The following is a 16,923-nucleotide window of genomic DNA, read 5'->3' on the forward strand; positions in this document are numbered from 1 at the left end:
GAATAAACCTCCAGCACTTAGGCAGTGATGCATTCAACATCTGGGATTCATCATGAATAAACAAATGAACTTCGTCGTCAGCATTAGCAGGGAGAGCAGCTCTTTCATCAAAATTAAAATTCCAGGGAAAACATGGATTTATGGATTCCCATAAATCCAGACTGCTAAATGAAAAGCCCAAATATATTTTATTTTCTAAGCAGTTCACAGATTTAAACAGTACACAAAAATGACATACAACAAAAGTTACATTTGGTCACTGATATGATGAAAATGGCCCGAATGCGCCATTCAGCTCATCCTGTGGCCCTCTGCTAGACTTTAGCTCCATCTTGTGGACTATTTAGATCTATTTCAGGACAATATTGAGACGCAACCTCAAAGCTGCAACCTGGGTGTGACGTCTTTTCACATTTCCACATCTATAGCTTTTATTCTCAAAGTTGTGATTATTGAGCTTGAGCTGGAGTGAGAGCTGTGTGTAGTGGGATCAGGGGCGGATACTGACAATCTGGTACATCAAGTAAAAGTACCATTTGAAAACAGGCTTATATAGCTCAATGCGGCATATTTGGCAGGCTTTAAGAATACGTGATGCTGTGTTTCTGAAAATGGGATCATCATTTCACTGTTCAAACATAACATACATGTAATGTAATGTAAACTGTTTACTTCAATCACTGTCTGGATGATCATTAGCATGTCCTCATTTAACTAAATCCATTTTGCTCAGACATGGCACGTGTGTCATTGAATTATAGGCTGAACTATAGGAAAGTATATTGTCTCCATTTAAACAACTCTTATGTGACAAAATGCTGGGATATTTCTTTGCTCTGTAGACGACTTCTAACTGACACATCTGCCATAACTTTCCTGCCAGACGCGGATGTAATTCGCTCACTGGAAGTATCTCAAAGACTCCAAAAATATTTCAGAAATTTGGCATTTCGCTGACATTTACCGAGACAGAGGGACGGAGGCTCTCTTCAAGCATGCAGTTGATGAAAACTATTTTCGGAAATGACCCAGGAAGATTGACAAAATGCAAATAACTGGCAAAGAGCAAATGGATTTATGATCAATATTGGCAACAACCGACAGACCGCAGATGTCTGTCAAATTACATTTCTCTATTTTGGATGTATTAGCCCGCAGGTAGCATGTAAAGTCATTACATAGAACAATGAAGTATGCCGACACGCCCCGGAATGTGCATCAATGGTCAGCGGTAGAGTGGATTCAATGAATCAAATGCATAAATCCTCCAGAGGAGATCATAGGGACACAATATATACTTTAAGCTTTTTTTTTGCTTTTGGTCAAGGTGAATGACAAGATGAAGGAAACGTTTAACTCCTTTGGTTCCTTTTACAGTTGGAGTATACATTCTAGCCTGTGCCAGGTGCTAAATTGTCCTTTGAAGATCATTGGCTGCAGCCATTCGTGGATTATTTTTTTTAAATGTTACTCAACAGGAGGGAGCCCACCTCAAGCAAGAAGGTTACACTTGTCTGCTTTAATGTGTTTTATGAACTGAAAAGCCTCTGAGGTTGATTGATTTTTAAATTACTGTAGCTGTACTGTACTGCACTATGGCTCAGTTACAGCAAAAATGTCTTGGGTTCGGACCTGAGATCTGCTTGAGTCTGCAAGGCCTACTGTAAAGTCTAAAGATATGTCTGTGTGTATTTGCCCTGTCACCTTATATTTGCGCCCGGTCCCCTTGACGTTGTGTGTGTCAGAAGCTCCAGTTCCTGTGACCCTGCATAGAATAGACGGTCTAGAAAATAGATAGATAGATGGATGGATGTACAGTTACCAGTTAGTAGCATTGCTGGTGTTTTTCTGTCTATCAACCACTTTAGTCTGGACTGAAATTTCTTAAATGCTGTACCTTGAAATTTGGTACAAAATTTCGTCAATCCCCTGCCTTTTTCTCTGAGAGCGCTGTGAGCCAGTTATACTAAATCATAAAGGTACAGAGAGAGAGAGGTGTAATTTAGCCAAGCTGCTATCATTCTACAGCTTTCTGAGAAAGACCTTATGGCCCCACTTCTTGTATTTTACAACATACTGAATGTTTTCACACGTAATGCTTTTGTGATCTGGCTGGCACCATGGAAAGCTACAGAATAGAGTTGTTTCTAGAGGAGTTGAAGCAACCGGTGACATATTGCATACAGAGCCGATATCCTTGACAAATGGCACAAATTGTTATCTATATTCCACAAAATGTCAAGGACACAATTCACACAGAAGGGAGAAGAGACAAGAGGAAAAGCTGAATATCCTGGAGGATGAAGATCCAGATCCAACATGTCTGGATTTTGAAGAAGGCACCAACAGCCAGGGGAGAGACAGGGAAAGGTCTCAGGACGGCCGTTAGAAAAGTCTCAGTACTGAAGAGTGAAAACAAGGGGGGTGGAAAAACAGAGGGTATAGGCAAAATACTGTATTTATACATATAAGTTGGTGAGCCGTATAACTGTATTAGCTTGACATCAATGTTTTGTGTATACTATATAATAATAATATTCCAAATAGCACTGTAAAAAGTTAATGCCTCAAGTAAAAGTAATTAAGAGTAAAATGAAAACATACTAAAACCTCAGAATTTAAGATGTCATGCAGTGACAGATGTTGGCAAATTATATTTGAAAAATTAGAATGCTGTTAAATAAAATGAGGAAATATTTAAATACTTTTTTTCGTGAATGCATTTTATTGTTTACATCAAACATTTTCTGCTCGATGTAAGGCTTCAAGGTCTTTTTCCAAACCCGAGTTAAACCTTTTTCCGATTCATTTTATTTCTCGTTCATCCTTAACAGTCAACAGTCTCTTTTTTGACGGTGTTCATTTTATAGAGGTGGGCGAGTGATGACAGCTTCTTCTGTGTGCGTGAGGAGTTTACCAAATCTACCGCCACAGGAAGCAGATGGTTCAATATGGTTTATGGTTTTATGGTTGTATCACATCATAATATACAGGGCATCGCCAGCCCTGCAAGTTGGAAAGGCCGAAAGGTTACAGAGAGAAAGTCCAGCCTCTTGATATAGAAGACATAGGCCTGGCTTGGGCATTGCCAGACCTCAAGATTACAAAAGAGCCTATTTGTTATCAGTGGGTTATCTGTGGGTTACGGAAGTGTAACAAAATAGAGTAAATAATGTTTGTGTAATATATGTCTTCATGCTGTGGGTAAAGTTATAACTGTTGTCAAATATTGTACATAATTAAACACTTAAAAAATGTCCTTATATCTGCTTACAACTACATGATACAAGGGGGGCCAGGGCCGCCCTGATGTGTTATGATGCAGATAATTGGTTTCATTAACTGTAAAATACCAAAGTACAGTATGTGATTCCTTCACTTTCATATTGGCATAGTTATCTACTATCCTATCTAATACAACAACGTGATCAAATTCCTGAAATTCAGTTATGGCTTTTGGTTTTGGTGTGCCACAACAAGATTTTCTGTGGCCCCATCTGGCCACCCCTAATCCTGGGGGCACCACTGGCTTTAGTTCTTCAACAACGTTCGTTCTCCTGATGCTTTCCCAGGCTTCTGATCTCCGAGAGTTTCGCTGTCAGGGGTTTGGGTTTGGCAGAGGATCAACTTGGGTCAAGTCCAAGAGCAAAGTGTGAATGTGGAAAAGTTCTGCAGAGCTCCTCGGCCGAGCGTCACCGCTCTGTTACCATGACTTTTACTGACGCACGCGCTTTTGTGTGAGTGCTGCTAAAATGGTGAGCGCATATGCGGTCAACCTTCGGGCATATCTATGCGAGAAATGAGGGAAGGGGGGGGGAAACTGTTTTAGTCACATGGATGCTACATTTTCAACCTCCTTTTAGTTTACTTTGCTAATGACTTGACTAAACAGAGGCCGGTTTAGATTAGGTCTTTAAACACCAGTAAGTAGGATGTTTTCTCTCCAAAACAGAGTACACGATGGAAAGAGGGCTTTAAAAGCCAGAGAGTTCAGCAGCTGGCCAAGTAATGGCTGAGTCATTGGTATTGATCCATAATCCTTTCAACCCCCGCAGATATAGTATGGTCATTTTGTGCCATCCTGCAGTAAAAATCTTACATATTGCACACTTTAAAACAGTCACCTCATCCCTTTCTACTTTAAAGGCTGCCCCCAAAATATGAGAGCTGCGTTGACTCAAATTATACACATTATAGATGAATGCCACTGAATATTATACATTTTAGATCTTTTTTTTGGCTGCAAGAATCTTAAATCATTTTATATGCCCCATCTTTGCACTTTTGTGTTCTTCTTACATGAATTATCAACCTAACTGAAAACATGGAACTGACAAGATTCTAAAACGCAGGAAATACAAATTCAGCTCACAACTTCCTCCTATTCATAGAACCCGTTGCTTCTAAATGGACATGAAATATTTCATATTCCAAATATGTGTATTCTGGAGACTTCTAATTAGTAATCACAGTTTATACATGTATATATATATTAAAAAAACAATCAAAGATTTGGAAGTTTAAGAACACCTACACAAATGAGGTTTAGTCCAAATAACATTAAGTTTATGGAGAACTTTACATAATAGCAACAACAAATACAAACAAACTGAAATTATGTTGAAATTCGTGAGAAGTTCTGATTACTGAGAACTGTTAGGACAGAACCTGGATACCATTAAGATGAAAAAAACATGCCGACATTAAATTCACAGGTCAGTTCTGTTTTGACTGCCAACGGAGCAGCTCCAGGTTATGTATCTTGATGACGTGTGTAGATTTCAGTGATGATTTTCTGGCTTTTCAGGCTTTCAGGGGGAACAGCTATTGTAAACAAATGTTAGAGGAAAAACATCCTTTAAAAAAAACTAAGTGCATTCATATCACTGCAGTAAAAACAGTATAATTATGTGAGGGGTTATTGAAAAACAATTGTTCATAACTATGGATCATTCATGTCTTGATCCATGTCAGTAAGTGTGAATGTCCTGCTGTAAGCTGCCATGATTCATAAACTTCTGCCAATGTGCAGTAATTATTCATGACAAGTAACACCTACTGTGTGTGGGTGGGAGCGAATCGAGTCATGTTTCAGCAAGCAAGCCGTCTGATTTTCACAAATGGGAAAATGTGTTTTTGCGCAAAGGGAAGACAACATGAGGCTACATGTTAGTCCTCCAGGCTGCTGTCTACTGTAATGCAGTGAGTGTAGTGTACTGACAGACTTGTGCCGTGTTGCCGAATCAAGGCAACCATAATCTGTCAAGTTTTGACAGGAAGTTCAATTTTCAATGGAAAAATCGAATGAGAATTATTTTTAAACAAGAAAGACAAACAATATCATACAATAAATGCCGTGTTTCCACAATACATTTGCCTCGATCGTTTTCCTTTAAACGCCATTTGTATAGCATGTATTGATGATTAATTCACATCAATGAAGGCAAGAACTGACAAAAAAAAATCAAATATAATCATACCTACTTATAAGAGATGAGTACACTCCGTTTCTACAGGATGCATATCACTTGATTTTCGTGGGTTTTGTCGCAGCATGTTAGTCAGCCGTTTGTGTCCAACAGTACTCGGGTTACTCCCACGCGGCTAACGCGTAATGGACATTATTTTGAAAACCTCTGGCGGAAATAAGCTGTAGGGTAAGTTGTCTTGTCTTGTGCTTTGAGCAGGGTTTAGCTTTACCTTCTGAACAAGTGACAGATTTACAAGTGGAGGGAGGAGAACTTTTTTTTCCAAGCTTCGCCGTCTCCTCTTCATTATGGAGGCTCGGACACATTTCTACCGCGAGGAAATCAACAACACGGTGTGGGAGGTCCCGGAGAAATACACACGACTTAAACAAATCGGTACCGGGGCGTACGGCTCGGTGTGGTGAGTGTCGTTTACCTTACTCCGTATGAAGTGTGTGTCGTAGTTGGGACTGGACTGTGCACGAGAACTGTTTTAGTCCGAGCCCAGCATTCATGTGCGTTAGCCTCACTGGCTGCATGCAGCCTGTGTTGGACCCGGGTGGTAAATATCGTGTAGTGTAACGTTACAACGACACTGTCAACACGACAGCGCTTGTTTCGTTATAACGTTATAACGCCTGACACTTTGTAGCGCATCCTAGCTGCGCGTGTTAACAGCGCAGCGACTACATTGCGCGTGACACGTAGCATTCAAACGTATGTGCATTTGTCTGTTCAATAATAGTTGCAATTTTAGGACGTTAATATTAAAGATGGCCACTTTCCACTTTCATTTCTTCATGCAGTTACATACAAGGTACAGGAATACACTGCGGGAGCCGCAGAAACGGATGACACGCATGTTGCCTAACACCTATGCACATCCATGTGTACGTATATATACATTTTGTGTTGTTTATTTACATGTAGTAAATACATAGCACAGAAATTAAATTAAATATCAGGGTTGCACATGAATACAGGTTAGGCGTCAAGCCATTAGGGAAAAGCAGATGTTTCCAATACCCAGCATCACTTAACCTTATTGATTGACAGGTACCATATTATTTATCCAGTGTTTAGTGTTCATGTCAACTAATGCTGCAGTTTGGTGATACACTATATTTGTGATTTATTAGTGATCTATAGCGATAGACACAAGGCTGCTGTCAAGTTCCATACAAGATTATAAAAAGACAATTGGATTCATAATCTACACTCTGGGCCGTTGCTAGAATTCTTTAAAATAAATACCGGTTATGAATGAGTCCAAATTCCCCCAGCAGCCGCCACTGACCTGAGACATTTTTGACCAGCCGCCATTCAAACTCAAAAATGTCCAGAAATGTAATCTCCCTACATTATAGTTCAACTCGTTTGTTCGAAGCCTGCACTTCCACCATCATAGTGGACTTTGGTTGTCAAAGCTGCAGATATTGTGCCAGTTACTGTTACCAGGGTTTTAAGCAGCAGTGTGGGTGTGATGGTCTGTGAAAGCTTAAAATGTCTGAACTTTAAAAGAAGCACCATCTGATGAACTTGGATCAAGTCACCACCATTATCTGTAATTTTGCCAAATTGCACGTCTCTCATAAATTGTCTTGTGGCAATTGCAAACACGGGAAAAGAACAAATTATTCAACAGAAATATAGCCGTTTCATAACTGCTGTACGTGGAAGATGTACTGTATTTACGTCGGATACTTGTCTGGCATGGATCAGCTGCTGCGTGTTAATTTAACATTAATATCCTACATCAGTGCGTCAGCGTTGTCCACAGCACTATGCACAAGTGTTGTGTGTTGGTGGATGTGGCTCCAAATAGCCTAACAAGCCTGTCCTCCTACGATTTGATGCCCTGCAGATCACTGCAGACATACTGTGCACATCACCAGTTGCCAAACATTTACATATTCATGCTCAATAAACCACAGACCCCCCACTCTGTTCGAGAATCCAGACCACCATCTCAGAACGTCTCTGCCGTTACAGGAATTAATTTGCCTTCTTTGCGAGAGTGAAACCTCAAAATAGACCGTCCTGTCACTTTCTCGCTGCTCCTCTGACTTCAAAAGAGGGAAATCATAGTGATGCTAGAAGGCCGCACGCAGACTCAGAGTGCAAAGCTAATGACTTGTTTTTCCATTATTCCTCACAGCTCAGCAATAAATGAGAAGACTAAAGAAAAAGTGGCCATCAAGAAGCTCCACAGGCCCTTCCAGTCAGAGATCTTCGCTAAGAGGGCCTACAGAGAGCTCCGACTGCTCAAACACATGAAGCATGAAAACGTGAGAAGTTTAAACCTGACACTGCTCTTTTTTCCTTTAAAACAATCTGTTTGACTTGTGTTAGTTGTTTTTTTGGCCTTTCAAGTGGCAATCCTTAAGATTTCAGCCCTTCGTTTTAAGTTTTACGTTTATTTGCATAAGCCCTGTGATAGCCTGTGTCGACCTGTCCGGGGTGTAACCTGCCTTCACCCAATGTCTGCTGGGATTGGCTGAAGGCCCCCCATGTGACCCTGAACAGGATAAGCTACAGATAATAGATTGATAGATCCATTTAGCAACACTTTTAAATACAGTGTAGAAGAGGCAGAAAACCCACTGAGCTTATTTGAAGCCTCCACCTAAATAATGTTAACATTTCACAATACTATGGAGTACACAAGATTATTCATGAAATAATATGACGACATAATGTTGATGGCAAACTACTTCAACAAGATGTATATAATAAAAAAATAAAAAAGACAGAAAATGTGATTGTGTGTGTGTGTGTGTGTGTGTGTGTTCTCAAGTGCATGAGTGTGTGCTTGTGTTTGTGAGGGGTATATTGGTTTATACACCTTGTGACAACCCGGGGGACGTGGAGGCAAGATTCACAATAAAACAGGCGACTCAGAGGCACTTGGTATGAAAGAAAAGTGTCCTTTAATAAAGAGGTTGGGGTAAAGGGGATGGGGTCATATCCTAACTAAAGATTCCTCCTGTTTGGGGTCTTTGGCCTCTGGTCGTCAGCCTTTTCTAAAGGCAAGGCAGTTCCACTGTCCTGTGTGGGTCGAGCAGAGAGAGAGAGAGAGAGATATGAGTCTTTTTGATTACCTCCTGTTCGGCGCCACTTGTCTCCAGTGGTACAGGAGATCCTCCTGGTCTACTCCCCAGCCTGTCTGCCGGGCGAGCTCATGCCTGCTCTGATTACCTGATGGTCTGCAGGTGTGTCTAATGCTATGTGCCTCGTGGCTGCAGAACTCCCCCAAACTGAGCTTGGGGATCTGCCCCCCTGTGCTGGATCTGCATGTCTTTTTTCCCCTGGTTTGCCACAACCTCCTAAACAATAGTAATGTTACGTGTCGCTATGCGTGAAAAAGATATAAATATAATGTAAAAAATAACACATGTATACATGGACAACAATACATGGGGAAAGCAGATAGATTAATAGATATGTTGTGATTGTGATTAGAGTGTGAGATTGGCACTTTAAATAGCATTAGCATTAGCATATCCTGGAAATACTTGCGCTCCTCACCTCTCTTTTTCATTCCAACCAGGTGATAGGACTTCTCGATGTGTTTTCATCTGCCTTAAGCCTCGATGACATCCAGGACTTGTGAGTATTCTTCGCCATGTTAGCAGAGCCCTCAGGCAGAGACGGGCAATGCCTCTTTTCGTGATAGATATGGGCTTTGGACATGTGGAGATGTATGAAGCAAAAGACAGAATACTTTTAGATTGATTTATTTAAAAGACAAGAAGTTTAGTGTGCTGGTAAAATGAATACATTGAACTTCGACTTTTGCCAGAGCAAATAAGGAGGATACTGCAAAGAGGAAGAGTATTTTGAAGGTTGTATGAACGTAAGTGTTAGGTAAACACACACAAGCGTCCTAAGCTCCTTGATCAAAGTGTAAAAAGGCCTGGATTACTACATTAACAGGGTGTAGAAAATACCAGCACACAGCAAAGGAAAAGCTTTTTCTGAAGCATTCTTTGTGATGTGGTCTGAATAAAGCTTGTGTAGTGTTTGGTCTGTTAAATATAGTGAATCATACTGTCCATCTCTGCCCCTCTCCCTCTCTTTTGCTCAGCTACCTGGTGATGCCTTACATGTTTACTGACCTGTCGAAGGTGCGAGGTCACCTCACAGAAGACAAAGTCCAGTTTCTCATCTACCAGATGCTCTGTGGACTCAGGGTGAGCCGACCTTTCACAGAAACGCACAATCTTATCGTGAAGCATTACGAGAAGATTCGTCAAACATTTTTCTGACTCATCAAAACCTCACTGAATGCGTTCCAAAGTTATCATGCAGCACAGTCATGCCAGATTTATACTGTATTTTAACATATGCTACAATAAGTTCAGAGAATTGTCTGCACTTACACTTATACATACAATGAAGGACGCAGTGGAGAGTCAACCTTTTTGTATCTTAAATTGGTCAATATAACACAAATATACACAATTATAGAATAGAGAGGTACTAAACACTATTTGAAAACAGACAAAGTAATGCACTATGATAAGCTATATAGTGTATACTATATATATAGTATGATATACATTATACTATATTCAACTATACTAAACAGTTATCAGGTTAACAAACAGTGCAAACTAATAAATCTATCATGTAAACAGGCATATTAAAGAGACACAAAATACCATATATAAATGCCATAATCATGCATTTTGGATGTTGCTGCAATAACAGCGTCTGCTGCCTGCTCCGTCTCCCCCTTTCTGCAGTACATTCACAAGGCTGGAATCATCCACAGGGTAAGCACAGGTCACATGTCAATGTAGATATTCAAGATTAGGGATTACAAACAAATCCTGAGAAAAGGTTTCGGTCTATGATATAGGCTATTATTAAGAAAGTGTAATGCGTGCAGTGATTTCTGTTGTACTTTATCATTTACGCACCGTTTCCTGTGCTGAAGATATCCATGGGAATGTTGATTTATTTCGTCATTGTTATTGAGTCAGATCGAACCCTGCCCCAACAGGTAGGATGAGTTGACTCTCTGATGGTTGACTGCAAGTCTAGAGATGTTCGGCCACACCCGACTTCACTAGTGCCAAGTGCGTGCGCGTGTGTGTGTGTGTGTGTGTGTGTGTGTGTGTGTGTGTGTGTGTGTGTGTGTAGGTGTGTGTGTGTGTGTGTGTGTGTGTGTGTGTGGGGGGGGGGGGGGTTGTCTCGGGAAAGTAGGGTTAGATCAATACAGCACTTGCATATGTGGCAGATATAAATGGCTTCTTAATACTTGTACGTCCAAACGCTAAAATGGTCTTTTAAATTCTTGGTGTTGTCTGAAGACAAAGTACTAATTTTCTTGTTTTCCTTGCAGGGAAGTAGTAGATTTACAAGTAGAAACACACTAATGTTCACTCTGTTATGAAGATTGTTTCATATATATGTTTTGATCATAACATATTTATTGATTATGCTTATTATTACTAAAGGCATTAGTGTGTTGTGGATGAGCTGCGAACATGTGTTTGAGCTCAGAAAACTGTGTGTTTTAGAAAATATGATCATACAGATGATTCAGTCAGTGTTAGCCTGCTGGTGCTCTTGTACTTCCTGCACAGTCAAGGTGTTGTCAACACTGACTATCAGTGCCACACTTATCACACATTATGTCACGGTATTTTATGAGTGACTCTGCAGAAATGCTGCAGTGAGTGTTATGATCAGTCTCACCGTTTGAATCCCTGTTTAAAATCCTACGCTATTCAGGCATTGAGCCATTTTAAACCACAGGAGCTACGAGCACTAAAGGCTCCTCCCGTTCCCAGTTGTGATGCTACGCAGTACAAGCAAGTTCATTTGCAGTTAAACACGATGTGCAATAAGTGTCCTCCTCTCCGCTCATTTTCTTTTTACAGGATCTTAAGCCTGGAAACTTGGCTGTAAACCAAGACTGTGAACTGAAGGTTTGTACTTCCAAGCATTACACTGGAGAACATGACTAACCTGAAATGATGAACAATAGGATTCAGCAGTTACAAAGTGATCAAATAGTAGATTAGAAAAATAGACAGATGATTCTGATCCTAATGTCAAGAAACATGTTTTAAGATATTGCTATTGATGCATGATCTTAAACATTGGAACCAATATGGTCAATATCAGTCTATATGTTCATTAAAGCTGCAGTTGGTAACTCTCATGAAAACAACTTTTTTTTATCGTATTTGCACAAACTATCACAATATCCTGACAAGAGAACATGAGACAAATAAGTCTAGTTTGCTTGGTTTTGGCTCGACTGTTTCCAACATGGCAGTCGGGTCACTAACTATCTCCTTTTACAGCTAAAAGTTACACTAAAATACGTTTCTAAAAACATTTGAGGCCAAAAATAGGCAATGCTGTAGCAGAATGTTGACTCTCATTGGATCAGCGCTGCTCAGTTTGACAGTTTGATGGGAACTCACAAAGCAGTGCCAATCAGAGCCGACTCCTCGGCTCTGATTGGTTGTCTTTCGGGCGTGGCAGAATCTTGCCAATGCCATTAGGAGAACTAAAAGGTGGCAGAGGAACCTGATTTTTTCACAGATCGTCTATCTCATGTACTACTGTCAGGAAATAATGACAGTTTGAACACATTTGATAAGATGATGCTTTTCTTTACACACACATTTCAACGTGCATATGAAAAACCTTATCAAACAACAAGTTAGCTTTACAGATGTCTGTCATGTACGGGGGTTCATGTTCCAGATTGTGATTCCTTTTCTTTGCTGCCGATGCAGATCCTGGACTTCGGGCTGGCTCGCAGTACTGACGCTGAGATGACGGGCTACGTGGTGACCCGTTGGTACCGGGCGCCTGAGGTCATTCTGAACTGGATGCACTACACCCAGACTGGCAAGACAATCGCTGCTGTTACAACTTCTTATCTCTGTCCTTGCTGTTGTCTTAGTATTGAGTTGGCCTGTCGGTGCTGTAGCTGTTCAAACATCTCCAGTTACAGGGGTTTCTTTCTTTAGCGGTGGCTTGTATGGTACTTTATGGGTAAGCAGTTTTTTATAATCCTGCCGTTGGTGCGTAAAATGCATTTGAAGTTTCATTGGTTTCATGTTGACTGAATCTTGTTTTATTTATTTTTTCTTTAATCTGTTCGCAGTTGACAGAGATGGGTCTGACAGCAGCCTGATAGCGCTGAGACTCAGTGACAGAGCTGTCACTGCAATCAAACTGGCTTTCCCAGGATTTATGCTTCTTTAGGGGACGCTGCTTTTTTCATTTTGTAAACAGCAGCTACAGAATATGTTGTAGCACAGGAGGCAACTCTGGCGCAGGTTTACACCCTCCGTGGGATTGTATCACTCACCAAGTATTCTCCAATATAAACAGCACAATAGATTCTGCTCCAAGGACAAGGAACTTTGCTCTGGCGTGGTTTGCACTGTACTGAGCTTAAGTTAAAACACTGACATGTTTTCTGGGTTCTCACTCGTGTTTTTTGTCCTTCTTTTATTCTAGTGGACATCTGGTCTGTGGGCTGTATCATGGCAGAAATGATCAACGGAAAAACCCTTTTCAAAGGGAGAGATTGTATCCTTTCACCAGCCTTGTGTGTTCACTGGACTTGTTTTAGTGTAGATAAATGTACTAAATGATTCCTAAATGGCATCACATCAAGCTTTAATATCTCTTCATTAAATCAATGTAATAATAAATGCCATTCAAGCCAGTTCCATGATGGGCACTATAAATCAGGTGCAGAATGGAACACAAAAGGCAATTACAGTATATTACATGCAGCAAAAACACGGTTCCTCAGGCAGCATCCGATGCAGCTACTTCTGCACTATATTACATAATTTTTCTGCATGTTTTAGATTGACTTTTTATGTCCTTTTTTGCACTCCAGGCACTTTAATGATTTATAGCATCGACGAGCAAATAAAGCTGTCACTTGTGGCTTTCAGTTCCCTTTATTATTCAGTTTTATGGACCTGCATGGAAACCCTACTTTCCACTGCTTCTAAGTGGAACTTGCTTATTGAACCTCCAGAACATCCCAAGTAAAAAAACCCAATCCTTGATTGTGCCTTTACCAGACATGGACCAGCTGACTCAGATCATGAAAGTGACTGGAGTACCTGGAGCAGAGTTCACACAGAAGCTGGATAGCCAAGAGGTAGGACAGTGTGTGTATGTCATAAATATATATATATATATATGTATATCATTAAACTACAGGAACTGGGATCCAAGAGTTTTCCTTTCACTAAGCTTTACCAGTAGTTTGAGAAAAAATGTATACTTTGTCCTGAGGGTGGCACCAGAGGAAAAGTCGGGGCTTCAACAACAGCATGTAGCAGGAAGGAGTGATGGGAAATAAAATGATCATAGAAATATTCATTTTATCAGTTATTTTATCAAAGTTATTTTCCTATTCAGTAATGTTTTTCTTTTATATATAAAAAACAGAAACAATGACTGAATTGTAAATGATGTTGTCTATTAGTATCACACGATAATAACACACATAAGGAATGCTATGAAATTTGCACCAATCTCAAAATGTATCGCCAACCTAGACTTAAGCTCAGCGGTCCTGTCAGTTTCATTTATTGCATTTTAGCAACGTGCAGAGCATAGAATGATATTGGTACAGAATATATTTAAACTTTAGCAGAAGAATATGCTTGAATATGAGTGATTCATTGAATTTTACAGAAACACCTGTATCATTTTCAGACTGAAGCAGTTGTGTTGTCATTTACACAATCAATTGATCATTTTGAAGAATATAATTTAGTTTATTGTAAGCTCTGTCTGTCTGTCTGTAGGCAGAGGAAATGCATGTAATTTGAATAATTTCTAGTCCATGAGCAGAGAGGAAAATTAAATAGATACAGTATGAGCCGATGCTTGGATTTGCATTATATCTGGTAAAATTTTGTTTTTGATGCTTAATTTAATTTCTCTTGTGTCTTTGAACACAGGCCAAAAACTATATCAAGACCCTTCCTCGCTATCCCAGGAAAGACTTCTCAACGTTGTTCCCCAGAGCCAGTGCAAAGGGTGAGTTAAGCAACAGCCTTTTTCTTGAGCTCGACCGGTCCACAGATTTAGATTTTTACCTTTTTATCAAACTTCAGACACATTTAGTACAAGTACAGTCTTTTACTACTGTCCACAGTACTGGTCCACCACAGCAGCAACCATTTGTTGTTGAAGTAATCATTTTTCCTTGCTTATAATGTTCATCTTGCTACTTTCCTTTTCTGAATTATCGCTGTAGTGACTTATTTTGCACCCTGTTCATGAAAGCTTCAAGTAGATTAACAACAGGAGAAATTCTCAAAATAGTACATTTTATGTATCTGGCAATAGCAGAGCTTTCTTTTGTAACTTTTGGAAACAGCAAAATAGGCACAAAACAAATAGTACTTTGGACTACACATAATTCAATCTTCTGCTTCTGAAACGCTCGCAGCAACCATCCATATGGCTAATGTCAGTAAAAGTGTTTTAAACATTGACATGTACAATTTGATGTTTTTATGTTTGATCAAATTGTTGCTTTATTTTGTTCCACTGACTGTTTTGCAGGTATCGACCTGCTGGAGAAGATGCTGGTTCTGGACGGAGATGAGAGACCCACAGCCGAGCTAGCTCTGGAGCACCCATATTTCGACAGCCTCAGGGACACAGAGGACTTACCTGAGCCTGCATCGTACGATGACAGCCATGACAACGCCACATTGACCCTGGATGAGTGGAAGCGTAAGCAAAAATCAATGAGCCATGATATAATCAATGTTCAGATTTGAGTAGTGTATATATACACGTCTTGTGTGTGTGTACCTGTCATTTACAGATCTCACAGAAACTATCTCATAGTACCAGTTCTGGTCTCATTTTACAACTTTTTTTTAGAATAGAGACATTCTAAAAACAATTCCTGTGTTACATGAGAGTGTTCAAGTGTTTACCATGTTGGCCATATAGAATGATTTATAACTACACAAACATCCTGCTGCAGGGCTTCTGTTAATGTGGTAATTAATGTTATAAAGTAATACACCTTAAATGGCTTTCTGTGTAAACTAGTATTGGAGTTGTGGACATGCAGCACCAGCAGAAAACAAATGTTTTTCCCCTTTTGTCCACAGGGTTATGCTTTAGAGAGGTGAGAAGCTTTGTGCCGTTCCCACGGCGAGACTCTAAGAGGAAAAACACCCTGACTATTTCTCCGTGACCTGATCAATATCTTGTAACTACTGATGCCCCAACCTCCCCCAGCATATTGCCAATGGTGCCCTTGTATAGTCCAACCATGGATTCTCTGTTTCTGTTATCATGGACAGTGAAGAATGATTATATCAAAACTGACACACCTTTTTATTTGTGCAATTGTTCCCTATGTGTGGATTTGTCTTCATGTTACACATTCCCTATCAGTATATTGTCTTGCAAATGCATTGTGACTAAATGTCACAGAGTTTACTGTAGAATTTACTGTAATGTGGTTTTTCAATTAAATAATAAGACAAGATGCGTACAAAGTTTTGTTTTTATAGCAAATATTACATGTTGCTGCCCAAGAAAGACTGGCCTAACTGGTCGTCAAGTATAATCTCTTGTCAGGAAAACCAATGCAGTCTTGAGGTGAAAATGTCATCTTTATGTTATCAAATTAAAATGATCATCAAGGGGAAAAGTTTAGGATTTTCCAATGAATGCCCTGAAAACCCCTGACCAACAAAGACCCCAACAGATTGATTTATTCATGTCTCTGCTTGTATGACTTTGTGGTTCCATATTTCACAACTTTAAAGTCTGATATGCTGTCTATATCATAAGTTCTTTTTTGCCCCAAATTGTATGCCCAACTCTTGTGGATCTTTCCAGAATGTAGCAGCCTTTGAATATGTACTTGACTGGGCTGGTACATTTAGAGGCTGCTGTAAGGTTATGCTGTTTAATTTATTGTGTCAGCTATTTGCACTTGCTACCCACCATGACACTCATTTCAAACATGTTAGACCATAAAATAGAATACTGGTCTGACACTCTGAGTAGGCGAGGGTCTGCATGTGTGTAAATTGAAAGAATAAGTCATTTTCATGAGCATGCATGTGTGCGCACATGTTTAGTGCCGAACAGGTGTGCCGTTTCCACTCCACATGTAGTTAAGAGTTATAGTTTGCTGATTTTGATTAAAAATTACACATTTAGAATGCATAAAGCTGTACTAAAATCCATACATTGTTATCATTAGCCCTGTTGAGTCGCTTGCGCGCGAAAGTCATGACGTGGTGACGTCAAATGGGCGGGCTAAACGTGTCAAACTGCTGCTCTCAAGGTAACGTCAGCTCACAGGCTACCATGAAAGCGGAAGTGAGCTAATTTGTCGTCAAAATAAAACAATATTTAATGATATAAATATGAGTAGAATGATAACTAATTTTGCACAGCTATATGATTA

General features: G+C 39.9%; 1 protein-coding gene across 1 annotated transcript; it reads left to right on the top strand.

The window, feature by feature from the left end:
• Positions 1-5,711: 5,711 nt before the first annotated feature.
• On the top strand, positions 5,712-15,990 carry mapk13 (mitogen-activated protein kinase 13). Its single transcript, XM_079274192.1, has 12 exons — positions 5,712-5,889; positions 7,627-7,756; positions 9,019-9,077; positions 9,556-9,661; positions 10,217-10,246; positions 11,360-11,407; positions 12,230-12,344; positions 12,963-13,034; positions 13,544-13,623; positions 14,435-14,513; positions 15,045-15,218; positions 15,608-15,990. The coding sequence occupies exons 1-12, from the start codon at positions 5,777-5,779 to the stop codon at positions 15,691-15,693; spliced, it is 1,092 nt and encodes a 363-aa protein (XP_079130318.1). The 5' UTR covers positions 5,712-5,776; the 3' UTR covers positions 15,694-15,990.
• Positions 15,991-16,923: the final 933 nt, after the last annotated feature.

This window comes from Melanostigma gelatinosum (genome assembly GCF_949748355.1).
Source record: "Melanostigma gelatinosum genome assembly, chromosome: 8".
Lineage (NCBI taxonomy): Eukaryota > Metazoa > Chordata > Actinopteri > Perciformes > Zoarcidae > Melanostigma > Melanostigma gelatinosum.